This window comes from Crocuta crocuta, unplaced genomic scaffold (assembly GCF_008692635.1).
Source record: "Crocuta crocuta isolate KB4526 unplaced genomic scaffold, BGI_CrCroc_1.0 scaffold3, whole genome shotgun sequence".
Taxonomy (NCBI): domain Eukaryota; kingdom Metazoa; phylum Chordata; class Mammalia; order Carnivora; family Hyaenidae; genus Crocuta; species Crocuta crocuta.
This window is the reverse complement of record NW_027529934.1, coordinates 8,893,185-8,906,729: the sequence shown is the minus strand read 5'-3', so window position 1 is coordinate 8,906,729 and position 13,545 is coordinate 8,893,185. Positions and strand designations below refer to the sequence as shown.

The 13,545-nt window shown below is 48.0% G+C and overlaps 1 protein-coding gene across 1 annotated transcript in view; it reads right to left on the bottom strand.

The window, feature by feature from the left end:
- LAMC2 (laminin subunit gamma 2) overlaps positions 1-13,545 on the bottom strand; it is a 56,964-nt gene that overhangs the window by 7,116 nt on the left and 36,303 nt on the right. The window contains exons 8-19 of the mRNA XM_077763242.1: positions 12,524-12,636; positions 11,198-11,416; positions 10,404-10,586; positions 9,486-9,731; positions 7,892-8,037; positions 6,793-6,949; positions 6,331-6,536; positions 5,092-5,171; positions 3,091-3,240; positions 2,465-2,609; positions 1,645-1,794; positions 1,013-1,127 (exon numbers count right to left, since the gene is read on the bottom strand). Of these exons, the coding sequence (XP_077619368.1) occupies positions 1,013-1,127; positions 1,645-1,794; positions 2,465-2,609; positions 3,091-3,240; positions 5,092-5,171; positions 6,331-6,536; positions 6,793-6,949; positions 7,892-8,037; positions 9,486-9,731; positions 10,404-10,586; positions 11,198-11,416; positions 12,524-12,636 (1,910 nt within the window). The remainder of the gene's footprint in view (positions 1-1,012; positions 1,128-1,644; positions 1,795-2,464; positions 2,610-3,090; positions 3,241-5,091; positions 5,172-6,330; positions 6,537-6,792; positions 6,950-7,891; positions 8,038-9,485; positions 9,732-10,403; positions 10,587-11,197; positions 11,417-12,523; positions 12,637-13,545) is intronic.

Below are 13,545 nucleotides of genomic sequence, written 5' to 3'. Positions count from 1 at the left end.
TAGTAGTAAGGCCCCAAAGTAGATCAAAAGTCGGTAGAATCTTTATTCTTGAGAGAGCAAGCAAGCATGAGCGGGAGGGGGTGGGGGGCAGAGGGCGAGGGAGACAAGGATCCAAAGCGGGCTCCACACACAGCCTGACCTGGGGCTCGAACCCACCAACCGTGAGATCATGAACTTAAGTCAGATCCTTAATAGCCTAAGGCACGCAGGCACCCCTGAAAGCAGGTGGAATCTTTCAAGCCCCAAGTTTCAAGCCAGAGCCTTAAACCCTAAGCTGCTAATGATAGTTGGAGGCTGGATAGAATGGATAAAGAGGTTCTTTCTGTGAGGAAAATCCCAAAACTTTAGAAATGTCTTCTTGTGCTTGGTTAAAATTTCAGGTTTCCTTAATCTCTACAAGGCACAAACCCAAATTTCCTGGGGTCTAGGTATTGTGACAAAGCTTGCTCTATCCTCCCTACAAAGCAACCACATCGATTCTGTACATTCAAAAGTTTTTAAGTGTTTATTTTTGAGACCAAGCACGAGCTGGGGAAGGGCAGAGAGACACACAGAATCCAAAGCAGGCTCCAGGCTCTGAGCTGTCAGGTCATGACCTGAGCTGAAGTCAGACTCTTAAGCCACCCAGGTGCCCTTAATACTATACTAGAACCAACCAGGCTACAAAGGAAAACTATCTGTGTGGTAGTGGGAGGCTGGATCTGTGAAGGACCTTAGAGATCATTTTTAATTCAACCTTCTCTCTTTAAAAGACTTAGGGTCTGGAAAGGTTGTGACTTGCCTAAAGTCACCTCATAGTCCGCTCAGAGCAGTCAGCCCAGAAATTTCAGAACTCGAGCCTTCTGACATCTAGCTAGTCTTTCCACTACATCCAATATTAATGCAATTTCTTTCTTTAGATATTGTCAATATCCCAAAGTATCTATCCTCTAGAGAGCTACATAGGGATTCAAAATAAAGTCACAGTTCTACCTTTAACCTATTCAAGTGACCTGAACCCTGAAATGCTTACCTCTGAGGTTCTTTAAGATGTTCTCAACTTCATAAAAAGTGGCATTGCCCATACTTAGTGCTTCTTGGGCTCTGCTTTTAGCAAGGTTGGCACGGGAAAGCAGCTGATCTGACCTCTGTAAACAGGCAGAGCAAGACCAGAATGAATGTAACCTACACCGAGGAGGAGCAGCATTCCTGCCAGCAGAATCACTAACCGGTTTCCCTTCACGACAACAGAGCTGTGGTTCACCAGGAAGTCTCGGGGTGCTATCGCAAAGCCCTCCACAATCTGCGACAGAGCAAACTTTCTAGCCGAACGACCCATCCCATATAAAGAACTGTCTCAAAGTCTAGTCCACTATCCAGGACAAGTACAGTTTCGCAAATCCTAACTTAATACTCCAGATACTTCCTAAGGCTAACCTAGTAGAAAAAGCTGGACCAAAACTGAACCCTCGCCGGAGTCCTATCCCTAGGTTTGAGGGCTGCTTAAATGGGTGGAACTGAATTCTACCAAGTTGTCTCTATCTCAGTTACTCCATCTACAAGGTACCATGACCTTCAGAGAGTTTTCTATCGTTCCTCTTGCCATATTTATTCACATGGTATGCATCCATTCCCTGTTAAGTAAATGAATTAACCAAAGGATACCTGTCTCCCGTTCTTTCCATTCTGTAAGAGCTGCTGGGTTTCTTCTTCCCAGCTTCCGAGATTGTTTTGCACATGCTTGAACTCATCCATATGTCTAGTCACCAGGGTTGAGAGAGCATCTGCTTTTTGTCTGATTCTTTTTACTTCTACCTGTAAAGCCAAAGAAATGAAGGAGTCTGACTTCTGCCCATCAGTCCCCGCACCAGCCTTCTTCTGAGCTGGCCTCATGGTTTGAAAATAACAGCAAAGTCTAACAAATGAAGCACTATACCTAATGATAGGCACCAGGTTCCCCCAAGCATCAAACAGGTTTTGTCTCTTGTTTTAATCATGTTAGTTTACATATGCGTGGAAGCATTTTTTTGTAGGAATCCTTGAGTGCTTTTTGCATAGCTAGAAAGCTGAATTTTAGTCTAACAAGTATGTGACAGTTAAAGGAATTGATGACAACGTAAAACTTCTGAGAACAAAAGGCTTCTGAATGGCTGTACATAGAGACGTACTATAGGTTGGACCCAAATGTAAATGCCAAGCTTTATCTATGCCAATTTCCCATAGGTTTTGGTAGTCCCCAGAACTAAGGAAGAGATCTAAAATCTTGATCCACTAATAGCTTCAGGATGTGGGCTAAGGCTTTTTCAGAAGCAAAGACTAGGGTTTAAGAACAAGGAAACGGGTAACAAGAAAAGATACTCTCTGATACAATGCAAGAAAGGTCCACGTGAAGGGAAAGCTGAATGACTGACCGCTATTATGGAACCCCCCAGAAGCCAGCACTGTGGCCCTTCTGTCCATCAAGTGCATTGGTACATGCCCTCACCTGAAAAGACTGATCACTGATTCCCTGAAGCTGAGACACCGAATTGAGGAGGCGAAGGCTATGCTGATAAGACCTATCTGCTTCAGTGTCTGCTTGAGTGACCTCCCCCGACAGCTGCTGGGCCAGGGACTTGGTTTTCTCCAACCTGCAGGGTTGGGGGGGGGAGGGGAAGAACTTTGAGAAATCACTTCTTAAAACCAAACATTCATCCTGTCGTGTAAAGTCTGGAAATTGGAGTTCCCAGAAGAACCAATGAGGTTAAGTGTCCCCGCTCCATGATCTAAACCTAAGCCTTGAAGTTTATACAGGCTAAGTCAGAAGAATTCAGCCCAAGTTTCCCACGTCTTGATAACACATTATCTTTACATTCCCCCATGTCCTCCAATGCGTCTACTCCCATCCTTCAACCACAACTTCCCCCAAGTGTTGCAATCTCTCAAAACAAATTTTACTTTATCATTTTCTTCCAGCTGTAAAGGCATGTCCTTTCCCCCAAATCAACACTCCTTCTCTTGTCCCTTAGGATTAATATTTAATGAAACATGACGCCCCTCACACGTGGCTTGCCCCACACCCCAGAAGGCTTCAGACTATCCTGGCCCGTGTGAGGGCCCGTAGACACCTACTTTCCCATGAGTCCTTGCACCACGGAGCCCTCCACGCTGCCACTTCCGCCTCCTTCCCGCACCGCCTTGTGTGCCAGTGACAGCGCTTGTTTGGAATAGTCCTCGGCTTCCCTTACCAGCCGCTCCATGTTACTGGCTGACCCGACATGGCTGAAAGGATCAAAAACAAAGAATCTTGAGTTTTCATAGCACAGGGCTTCCGTTAGGTGTTCTATTTGAATGACGGCAGAGGAGTTAGGGAACTGGCAGCCAAACATAGTTGATCCAGATTAGACGGAATTAGGGGACCTGAAGGTGTTCTGGAGATGGAGCTCATGTCTTAGACCATGGTTGATGATCTCTTCCGTCTATGGTGGGACCTGGGGGAGTGGGGCGTGGAGATGGGTGCGAGCAGTTCCAGGGGGGTAAAATACTGCATTTATGAGCTGTTTTGTGCCACAAGCCTAGGTCTGATTTCATCCAAGAACCCCCCCCACTACTTTTTTTAATTGTTGGACAATAAGATGCTTTATTAAAGTTGATACATTTACTATAGAAGAATTCTGTGAAAAGAACAGGCTATTAAATTACTTTGGATCTAGGTCTCTGCCTTATAAAGTCTGTCCCCAAAAGATGTCCTCTCACTATATCCGATGGCTGCAAGCATACAGGTGACTAAAAAGCAGCAATATTTTTCCCTTCTAGGTTTCAACTGACTTGCCTTGGGTATTACAAATCCTCCTCGCACAATAATAATAATAAAAAATCCCAATCCCTAGTCTACATAGTACCATCTCTGAGCAGGTGAGATGGATGAAGCACCCGGCCAGCCCTACATTTGTGCTTGGCCAGAGGTCCACACAGGATCAGCCTTGAGAAAGCCATCTTCCCTTCAACCAGACAACTCTACTTGAACTACTCCGAGACTCCTAGGAGGGGTGAAACTTCAGGCATGGGCGTCTCTACAATGAAGTGCTTGTGGTTGGTAAACAGTTCAGTGGAGTCTTGCTCTATTGATCTTTCTTCTAAGTCTGATTCTGGGATGCTAGTACAGCCACCTGGCATGACCATGGTCCCCCCCACTACTCTTTTGATGCAGCTCGCCAGAGGGGACAGAGCCTGTCAATAAAAGCCCCCCCCATTGCTTAGAAAATGATTATTTTTTTAATGTTTTTATTTATTTATAGAAGAGAGAGACCGCGTGAGCAGGGGAGGGTCAGAGAGAGTGGGAGTCACAGACCGAAACAGGCTCCAGACTCCGAGCTGGCAGTCAGCACAGAGCCCGACGCGGGGCTCGAACCCACGAACCGCGAGATCATGACCTAAGCGAAAGTCGGACGCTTAACCGACTAAGCCACCCAGGTGCCCCTTAGAAAGTGATTTTTAAAAAGAGAAAGGAGAACCGAGCTCAGGAGGCAGCTCATGCTACAAAAACACAAATCCACCCCTTCACGGACTGAATTCCATCTGGGATTCGCAGAGCCTGCCACTCTGCTGAGCACTCTTGCTAAGAGCAAACCTCTTCCACAGGGTTAGGATTTACAGTCCCACTACGACTAGGGAACTGCCTGTTCTCACTGGGGCCCCGCAGAGCCGGTTTTTGGGAGGCGGCTCCCCATCTAGTCTTGGCCCCCACAGGCTAGCAAACAACTCGTCGCTACTTGTTCCCAGGCTCGATGTGGGAGCCTGGGAGTCCCTCAAAGCTGCAGAGTGTTCTTTTCCAGAGGCTGATTCATTTCACGGGGCCGAAAAAATCTCCCATCTGACACACGCCAAGGCCATACTGTGAGTCATAGAAAAATCCGTGGTAAAAAACACACCTCCACCCCCAACCCTTGCCAAATGACCGTGCCCAGTGGCCACCTACGTACACTAAAAGGCCAAGAGGTTAAAAAGCTGCAGGGCAAGGAAATGGCTACAAAGGAGGCTGGGGGCATTGACTATGTTGCTTAGGTCCTGAGGATCCTGCGGTCTGGTCCAAGTCTGGCCTGAGGAGGTAGTCTGAAGCGGGGGTCTGCTCACCTGTCTGCCAGTCTTGTGGCCTCCTGAGCCAGGCTTTGAAAACCATTTGGCCCCACGTAGGGCTCTGTGGGAGGAATGTTCTGGAAAAAGGAGAATTGGTTAAGACTTTGCACTCAGCCCTGAAACCAAAGCAGGTTCTGCATCTGTCCTGCTAGAACTCGTTGTCATTAGCCACACACTGCACCCTGACACCTCGAGTCCCTAGTCCCCATAATCGTTAAAGTACAGAGAAGAAAGTAGAAATCCAAGTTCAAAAAACCTCTGTATATAGATATCGATGTTTAAAAATCTATTCACGTTCATACGTATTTTCCTATGCATTTAAGGTCAATAGACTATCTACCAGGTTTAATGGTGGTTATTTCTTGGCATCATAGAGGATTTTCTATTCTCTAAAATAGAAAATTGTGTAATGAAAAAATCATACACTTAAAAAAATTTTTTTAAATATTTTGCAGAGCGTGAACCGTGGAGGGTCAGAGAGGGAGATCCAGAATCTGAAACAGGCTCCAGGCTCTGAGCTAACTCTCTGCACAGAGCCCAACACGGGGCTTGAACCCACAAATCGTGAGATCATGACCTGAGCTGAAGTTGGACGCCCAACCAACTGAGCCACCCAGGCGCCCCTCCATACATTGTTTAAATCATTCATTTCCTCAGCATGATAATGGTCTTCCAACTTCCTTTATACATATTCCACCCACCCACTTCCATTATCGTCACCGTTGTCCTCATTGAGAGAAACGAGAACTCCTTCAAATCTCTCCCTCCTACAAACTACAGCGTTAAGAAAATCCTACTGGCAACATTTTTCCCCTTTTCGGAATTCTGTCTTCACTGGATTCCTTCCTTTCTACCCTTCTTTCTCATTTGTTCATTCATTCATTCGGGCAGCAAACATTTATCACCGCCACACACAATGCCGTAGGCTGCTAGTGCAAATGTGAACAAAACTAAATCCTGCCTGCTGGGTGCTAACAAGCCAGGAGGTGTGCAGCGAGAAGGGAGAAGAGAGCGGGCCCGCAGGAGGGTACGGTTAGTGAGAAATGAGCTAGGAAGAACACAAATGCAGTAAAACAGGAAGTTACAAGAAGCCAGATAACACAAAGAAGAGGTGTGCCTGTTTCCAGAGAAAGTCTAGCTATCTGCCAGGCGGACCTAAAAGTGTGAGCCTATCTGCAGGGGGGGGTCTCCCCGTCTAGCAGGGGGTCCTCCGTATCCTAACCCAGCAACACCTACAGTGTTTCGCAGGGAGGCCTCGCTTTCCTCCAGGCTCAGGCGCATCTGAGTGACCAGCCTGCGAGTATCCTGAACTCGGTTCTGATACTGACTGCCCAGGGCCTGAATTATTTCCACAGTCCTCTTGAGGTCATCCAGGCGGCTCCGGTAGCTATTCTCTTCACGCTTCACCTTGGCCAGCTGGAGATTGAGAGCTCTAATAGCACCTGATACCAGTAAGGAAAAGAGGGATTGAGAACTTTCGCAATCAACACAGGGGCATCCAACATGACGCAGGGTTGAAAGGGCCTTTGACGGGCTTACGGCAAAATGGCAAAAACCCAGTAAATGAATGCATGCAACTCCTGTTCTGTTGCCATCACAGACTGTCCTAGCTCTGCAAGTGCAGAGACCCCTGCTGAACCAACACCCACAGAAGATTATGAATTCCCTTCTGTCTGAAGGGAAATCGGCCCTCGTTACCTTCTGAAATCTGAGCTTCTCTCAGAATGTCCCGAAGGGCCTGCTCGGCCTGCTGCAGCCTGCCTTCCAGCTCTGTGTTGGGCACTGCTCCACTGCCACCCTGAGCCCTTGAAACCAGGGCCTCCAGGCTCTGGAGCTGCTGCATGAACTGGTCCATCTGAAACCACACCGGAAAGAGGATCAGAACAGACGGTGCCGATCATAGTCCAATACCGGGGACTCAGTGGATAATGGCTAAGAGCCCAAAAATGCTTGGTGGGTCAGGGTAGTTAAAGACTCTAAAGCCTGGATTCGGAGTTTGAATCCTGGGCCACACTAAGTAGCTGACTGGGACCTTAGGCAAGTCACTTTCTTTATCCATTAGATGGGGATAATAAAATATATTACTTGGACTAAGTTAGTATTTGCATAGGGCTTAGAACATGTCTGGAACAAAAAGTGCTATAGAGGGCAGGTAAAATAGAACTGGACTTGTTTGTTTGTTTTTTTAATTTATCTATCTTTGGGGTTCTGTTTGGGCCTTTTCTTCCTCTGCCTTCACCCCAGCAAAATAGTACTAATAACGTCACTGTCCTCCTCCTCTGGAATGTGAAACAGAAGTTTCTGGAGGCCATTCTTGTTGGAACAGTCTTGACACCTTCTAGACTCCGCGTATCTTCTATAGATTTTTCATTTGTTTTGCAAAGGACCTCTCTTGCAAAAACCCAACAGAAAACGGAATATTATAAGCAGAAAGAGGACTGAATTCAGAGTCGGGAATTCTGGGTGGGCTCCGCCTGGCCATGTGACTGAAAAACTGCAAAGGTCTTGAGATTTGGGTCAGTGAAAACTAAAGTCCATATGCTCTCTTGTAAATTTGCTACAAGATCAAGTGTACCAAATGAGACTGTATCTGCAAAAAGGTACTTTTAAAAACGGTATACTTAGGAGCATTAATCTGAAACAATACTATTTAATACAGCAATTTTTTTTAAAGAAATAGTAATCTCCACCCTTCATCCCCAGGAGACGAGGAGGGTGTCCTAGATTTGTGATCGACCCACCCGGTAGACACTTAGCGGTTGTACTCATGGGGGTGAGACCTGGGTAGCATGCACACCTGAATCTTCACTTGATTATAGCAGGCTGGGCAGCTGGTTAATGCCGCATGCTCACAGGTGAGGCCGCCAAACCCTGGCTTGCAAACACAGCTGCCGTCACTTCGACACTCCCCAGGCTCAGAGCCCATTGGGTTGCAGTTGCAAGCTAGAGATAAAAGACAGACAAAGCATTTATATCAAGCTAATCCTAGAAACTGGAGGGATAGCAAAGATAAAAGATCAAGTCACCAATGGCCAAGGATCCTTCTTTGCCCTTGTCAATTCACATTGTGCTAGATTTGTCTTGCCTGTGCCGCTAAGTGCATTTCTAACATAGATGGATCTTAGGAATCATCTAGCAAGTTTGTTTGGCGAACGTGNCGGAACTGACTTATTCATCACTGTGCCCTCAGATCTAGCTCCATATTGGGTACTTGGTAGGCATTTGACAAAAGCTAGTCAAGTGAAGAAATATATGGTCTGAAGCCGGTGAAGTCTCTTAATAGCTCTTTATTGCTAGAATTATACTGTTTACAGTGTACTTTCTCATACTATTTTATTTTACATTTGCAACCACGGAGTTTAATATTCATATGAAGAAGCTGAGGCTCAGATTAACTGGAATAACCAGTGTAAATACAATAGGTTAAAAACAGAACAAAACTAGAACTCCGTACTGCAAATGGCATGTGGGCTCTTCCTATCATGTGTACTTTCTAGCACATCCAGGCTAACTGACAGGGTTGGGGTTCGGGCAGGTGGGATCTGTGCCTCTGGGTAGAAGCCTCAGGCTGCACAGAGATCCTTAGGCATTTCCAGGGCTGGAGACTGCGGGCTGGGCTCCCTGCAGACCTCACGAGGAACTGGGAGTCCTCCAATCTGGGTCCCCAGAGGCTCTTGGGGGCTCTGTTAGGATAGAGTTCTGGGCATCAGGGCTGGTCTGGGACCTTCGCAACGGAGGGTGGGCCCATGGGGCAGGCCAGCTCCCTAGAACTGAACTTGCCTCTTGAACATAACCTGTGCAGGGGCTGGAAAGGGCCGAGTAAGGACCCGTGTGCGCACTGGCGCTTTGATCTGAAGCAGCCCTGAGGCATGCTCTGATAGCTGCTGCTTTGAAGCCAAGTCCCCTTGGTAGAACTCGAAACTGTTACCTTTGTCTGCATCGATTACCCCGACTTCCTGAGAGGGTCTCTTAAACCGCTTCAGCCTTCCCCCCTCACCACCTCTGTGTGCAGGCTTAGTCTCGGGTCACTTCCTCGGTCCTGTAAGAGGCCTGCCAGCCTTGGGCTCAGGCCTACGACCTGGCCGCGTTTCAGCTCCTCTTCCACTGAAGAATGTAAGCCTGACCTTTTTTTACTTCCCTCACCCAGCTTTAACCCATTCGACATCCTCTAGGTCTGTCTTCCAGAACCCTGCTGCAGGGGTCGTCAGACCTTTGACAGGTGAACGGTCCAAACTGTTCGTGGGCCAGTGGGTCCGAGAAACCACAGTAGCATCATCTTACCTGCTGCCGCCCAGCTGATTTGCATGTTCTTAGGCGTGTCCACACTCCAAGCTTGCATGTGTGCACACGCACACACCATCTGTCCAACCTGTCTAGCGATGCGGTCCTACCTCGACACTTGTCTGCTGGGTTGGGAGCCAAGGGGTCTCCGAAGTAGCCTGCTTTGCACTGGTCACAGTGGACGCCGGCTGTGTTGTGGATGCACTTCAGACACCTGCCTGTCAGGCGGTCGCAGTTCCCGGAGGCAGTGGGGTCCACGTTGTTGTTGCACTGACAGGGCTGACAAGGCCTCACTGGGCCGTGTTCCCCAAAGGGGTCCCCAAAGTAGCCATCGGCGCAGAGCTCACAGCGGGCGCCTGGAAGGAACGATGCCCAGGCCTGAGTGGTCATCCGTTGGCGGCAAGAAGAGGCGCAGGGGCCTGGGGTCCCAGTCACCCTCTGGAAGAGCCTCCCGCCCTGGACCCCAGAACAATGGCAGGAGAGGGTGCTCAGGGTAAGGGGTCAGCTGTCCCGCTCCATGGGGGTCCCGGCTGTTAGAACACAGCAGCCCTACCTACCAGGAAGCTCCCTGCTGGTTACCAAGATGGGTGAGGGAAAGTCAGATTTACAGCCGTGCCACTGAGGCTGTTGCTGAAGAATGAACTCGTCTTTCAGGCTGACCAGCAGAGAAATGTGACCTTTACTTTTTTTTTTTTAAGTAATCGCTACACCCAACACGGGACTCAAACCCACAACTCCAAGAGTCGCATGCTCTACTGATGGAGCCAGCCGGGTGACCCGAGAGAGAATTGGCATTTAAAAGGCCACATATTTCTCGCAAACTCCTTCTCTGAAACCTCCTAAGACCGCATTAACCATACCTACATACCCTGCAAAACCACACACTGCCCTTCCTCCATTCACCTCTCGGGCATATTCTTTAGGATGAGCCCTAAGGAATTATAATTCCCCAGAATTTGTTCTTGGAAGAGCAGCTGTTTATGTGAATTCATGGCATCCGGACAGGGGCAGCAGGCCCTCGGCCTTACCAGTGACCGCGTGCGGGCAGTTATTGCACACCACCTCCTCGGTCTCGGGCATCACGGAGCAGCTGAACCCATTGCGGCAGGGACACGGCTTGCAGCTGCGGGGGTCGTGTGGGTCGTTGTAGAAACCAATGGGGCAGTCCGCACACTCGATGTCCAGATTCTCATCCCCTGAATAACAATCTCCTGGAGGCAGAGCAAGAACGGAGGAGTAGAGAAATGAGCAGCGTAAAACAATACACTCCCTTTAATATGGATGAGGCGTGGGAAGCAGAGCTTCGTAACCAAAACCTTCCTGAAGCTTTCCCCAGAGTGTCTGAGCCCTGGCTTTCACCTTTGCCCTAGTACCAACACCAAACCTGGCCACGACCCTGAATCTCACCCTGGCTCTCCTACGCCAAGTAGACCAAGCTACCTTAACGCTGCTCCCCTGTCCCCACGGCCTGACCCCATTTGTCAGCACATTCATTCAGACCCTGACATTGCCTTTGATCTCTCCATACAATTCCTGAAACTCAACACTAACTACACCAACCCCCCAGCACTGAACCATGACAGCCATTTCCTGTAACCTGGTACCTTTCCCACAACCCTGTGGCATTTCCATAATGAAAAGGATTTGAGTGTAATAAAGCTCTGGGTCCATCTTGTCTGACTCTGGCCCCTACCCTCCTAATCCTTTCCCATCTCCAAAATGAGTTCGGGCGCGGTCTTTCTTACACAGCTGTCTCTTCCTCGGGAGTCCGCAGGCCCCTGACCGTACCCCAGCCACCTGGGCCAGGTGTCATTTCACTCACCCGTGTCTGGATCGCAGGCTCCTCCCCCTTGGCAGTTACATGGAATACAGGTGCCAAAAGGTCCCAGTCTGGCAGAGTCTCTTTTGTAGCCAGAAGCACAGTCCTGACAGAACTGCCCTTTGTACCCAACAGGACACACACATTGTTCAACCCAGGGGGCTGGTGCGCCAGAGACCGGGCGGGCTGAAATCAGGGTCACGTTGTCCAGGTACCCAGTACCTGCAATGCATGGAACAGTCAGAAGTAGCAGGGGGTGAGGTCTAAAGGTCTAGTCAGGCCTCTCGTTGGATTTTAGATTTCTTAACACCCTAACAAAGATGGGAGGCGGTCACTCCCTAGGCCACAGGTATAGCAGTCCATCATGACTGCCGCACACCAGAAAAGTCCGTTTAAATTCTGGCTCCACCCTCACCAGCTGTGTGAATTGGGCAAGTCGAGTAACTTCTTTACAATGGTTTCCTCAACTGTAGAAGTAACAGTGGTATCCACCTCCCCTGTTGGTTGTGAGGTTAGACAACTGCCTATGTTGTATGCCTGGTTCAAAGTAAAGATTCAATAAATCGTTATTCGTTGCATTAATGATATGGAAATTATACATGCCAGCTATGCTTCCTGTTTATGTAAGTGTGGAAAAAGCTCAAACTCCCATTTAAATCCAATGGGATTAGGAGGTCAATAAAAGGAGTTAACAGGGGCGCCTGGGTGGTTCAGTTGGTTGGGTTCCGACTTCAGCTCAGGTCATGATTTTGCAGTTGATGGGTTCGAGCTCTATGCCGGGCACTGTGCTGGCAGCTCAGAGCCTGGAGCCTGCTTCAGATTCTGTGTCTTCCCCTTTCTCTGCCCCTCCCCTGCTAGTGCTCCGTGTCTGTCTGTCTGTCTCTCTCTCTCTCTCTCTCTAAGAATAAAGCTGAAAAAACTCATACATATAACTTTTAACAGAAAAAATACATGTGATGCCTGAACCTGGTAGCCCCGAGTATTATTCCAAAGGAACTCCAGTTAGAGAGGGCTGTGTTGTGGATCTCATTTCCTAGCTAAGAGGACATGCCCAATTGTTGTAGATTCTCTTCAAATAATCAGATTTCACCTAAATTTGGAGAGTCTTTTAAGCAAAGTAGCATCATTTCATTCTTCATTGGTGCTAACTTTTTTTCTTTAGAGAAAAGCCTTACTTTTAACTTCTAGAATGTAAAAACTTGGACCTGACCAGAGACTCTTGATCAAAACCATCAAGTGGTTTTACCTACTTGTTTGGACACTGTCCCCTCCTTAGGTTTTAATTCTTTTCAGCTTTCTAAGAGGAATTCATTTCCCTTCGTTGCTTACTGTATTCTCCATAGGTAGCCCGAATCCGCAGTGCCGTGAGGTTACGCAGTAACCTCCGAAACTCAAAGTAACTCAGCTGGGGACTCCAGTTACTGCTTGGGCGTTCATTTAACCTGCAGGATTTAAAGCCAGAAGCTTAAAAATACAACTCTTCTCAAATCCTAGCATTCATGTACAGGATACAAAATATACCCAAGAATGTGGGCACAGCTAAGCCCCTTCACGGTCCTGCCTACCAGAGAACAAAGGATGGGCAGCTGCACCCTTATAGGCATGAACTTGGAGTTCCTCCCTCCATGGGAAGGCAGGCACCCTACAGGCAGTGATGGAGGGCACCCCAGTGTGGGAAGCCCAGCTGCAGGGCCCATGGAGTCCGGTGCTGGTCCAAGTCCTCAGAGACCACTTCCTATTCTTGGCCACACAAAACTTAATATCAGGAACATCTGAGTTCAAGAATCCCTAACTCTCAAATAAGTTACTATTAGTTTTTGGTTTTGTTTAAATGACTTGTTAGCTGAGTGCATTTCACTTTTTTCAAGAGTCTGCTTTCGCATTTTATACTACCCACATCCAATACTTCTTGATTTAGCATTATAGTATCTGGCTCCATTGTACCACCAGCCCCTGCGCTCCTCTTTCAGATTTTGGTTTGTTTTTTTCCTGGAATATCTGTTTCAGAAACCACCCTACCCCTTTTGTTTCATTCCCTAACCTCACCTCTCACTGTATTCCTCTCCCAACTCCACACTTCACTCATAACAGAACTACTGAGAACTTCTTCCTGCACAAAACATCCTCAAGCATGATTATTTCCTCTGCCTGGCTAACCTTCTCCCCCACCCCCCACCTCTTTCTTTAGAAAACTGTTCATGTGTTATGAATTCTTGGGAAGCTCTCCGTGACCACTCCAGTGTGGGTTACCTGCGCCTCCTCTGTGTGTTCAAAATACCTGTGCCCATCTTGTCCGCCTGGTCATCTCCAAGCCACACTGCAAAATCTTTTTTTTTTTTTTTTTCCTCCCC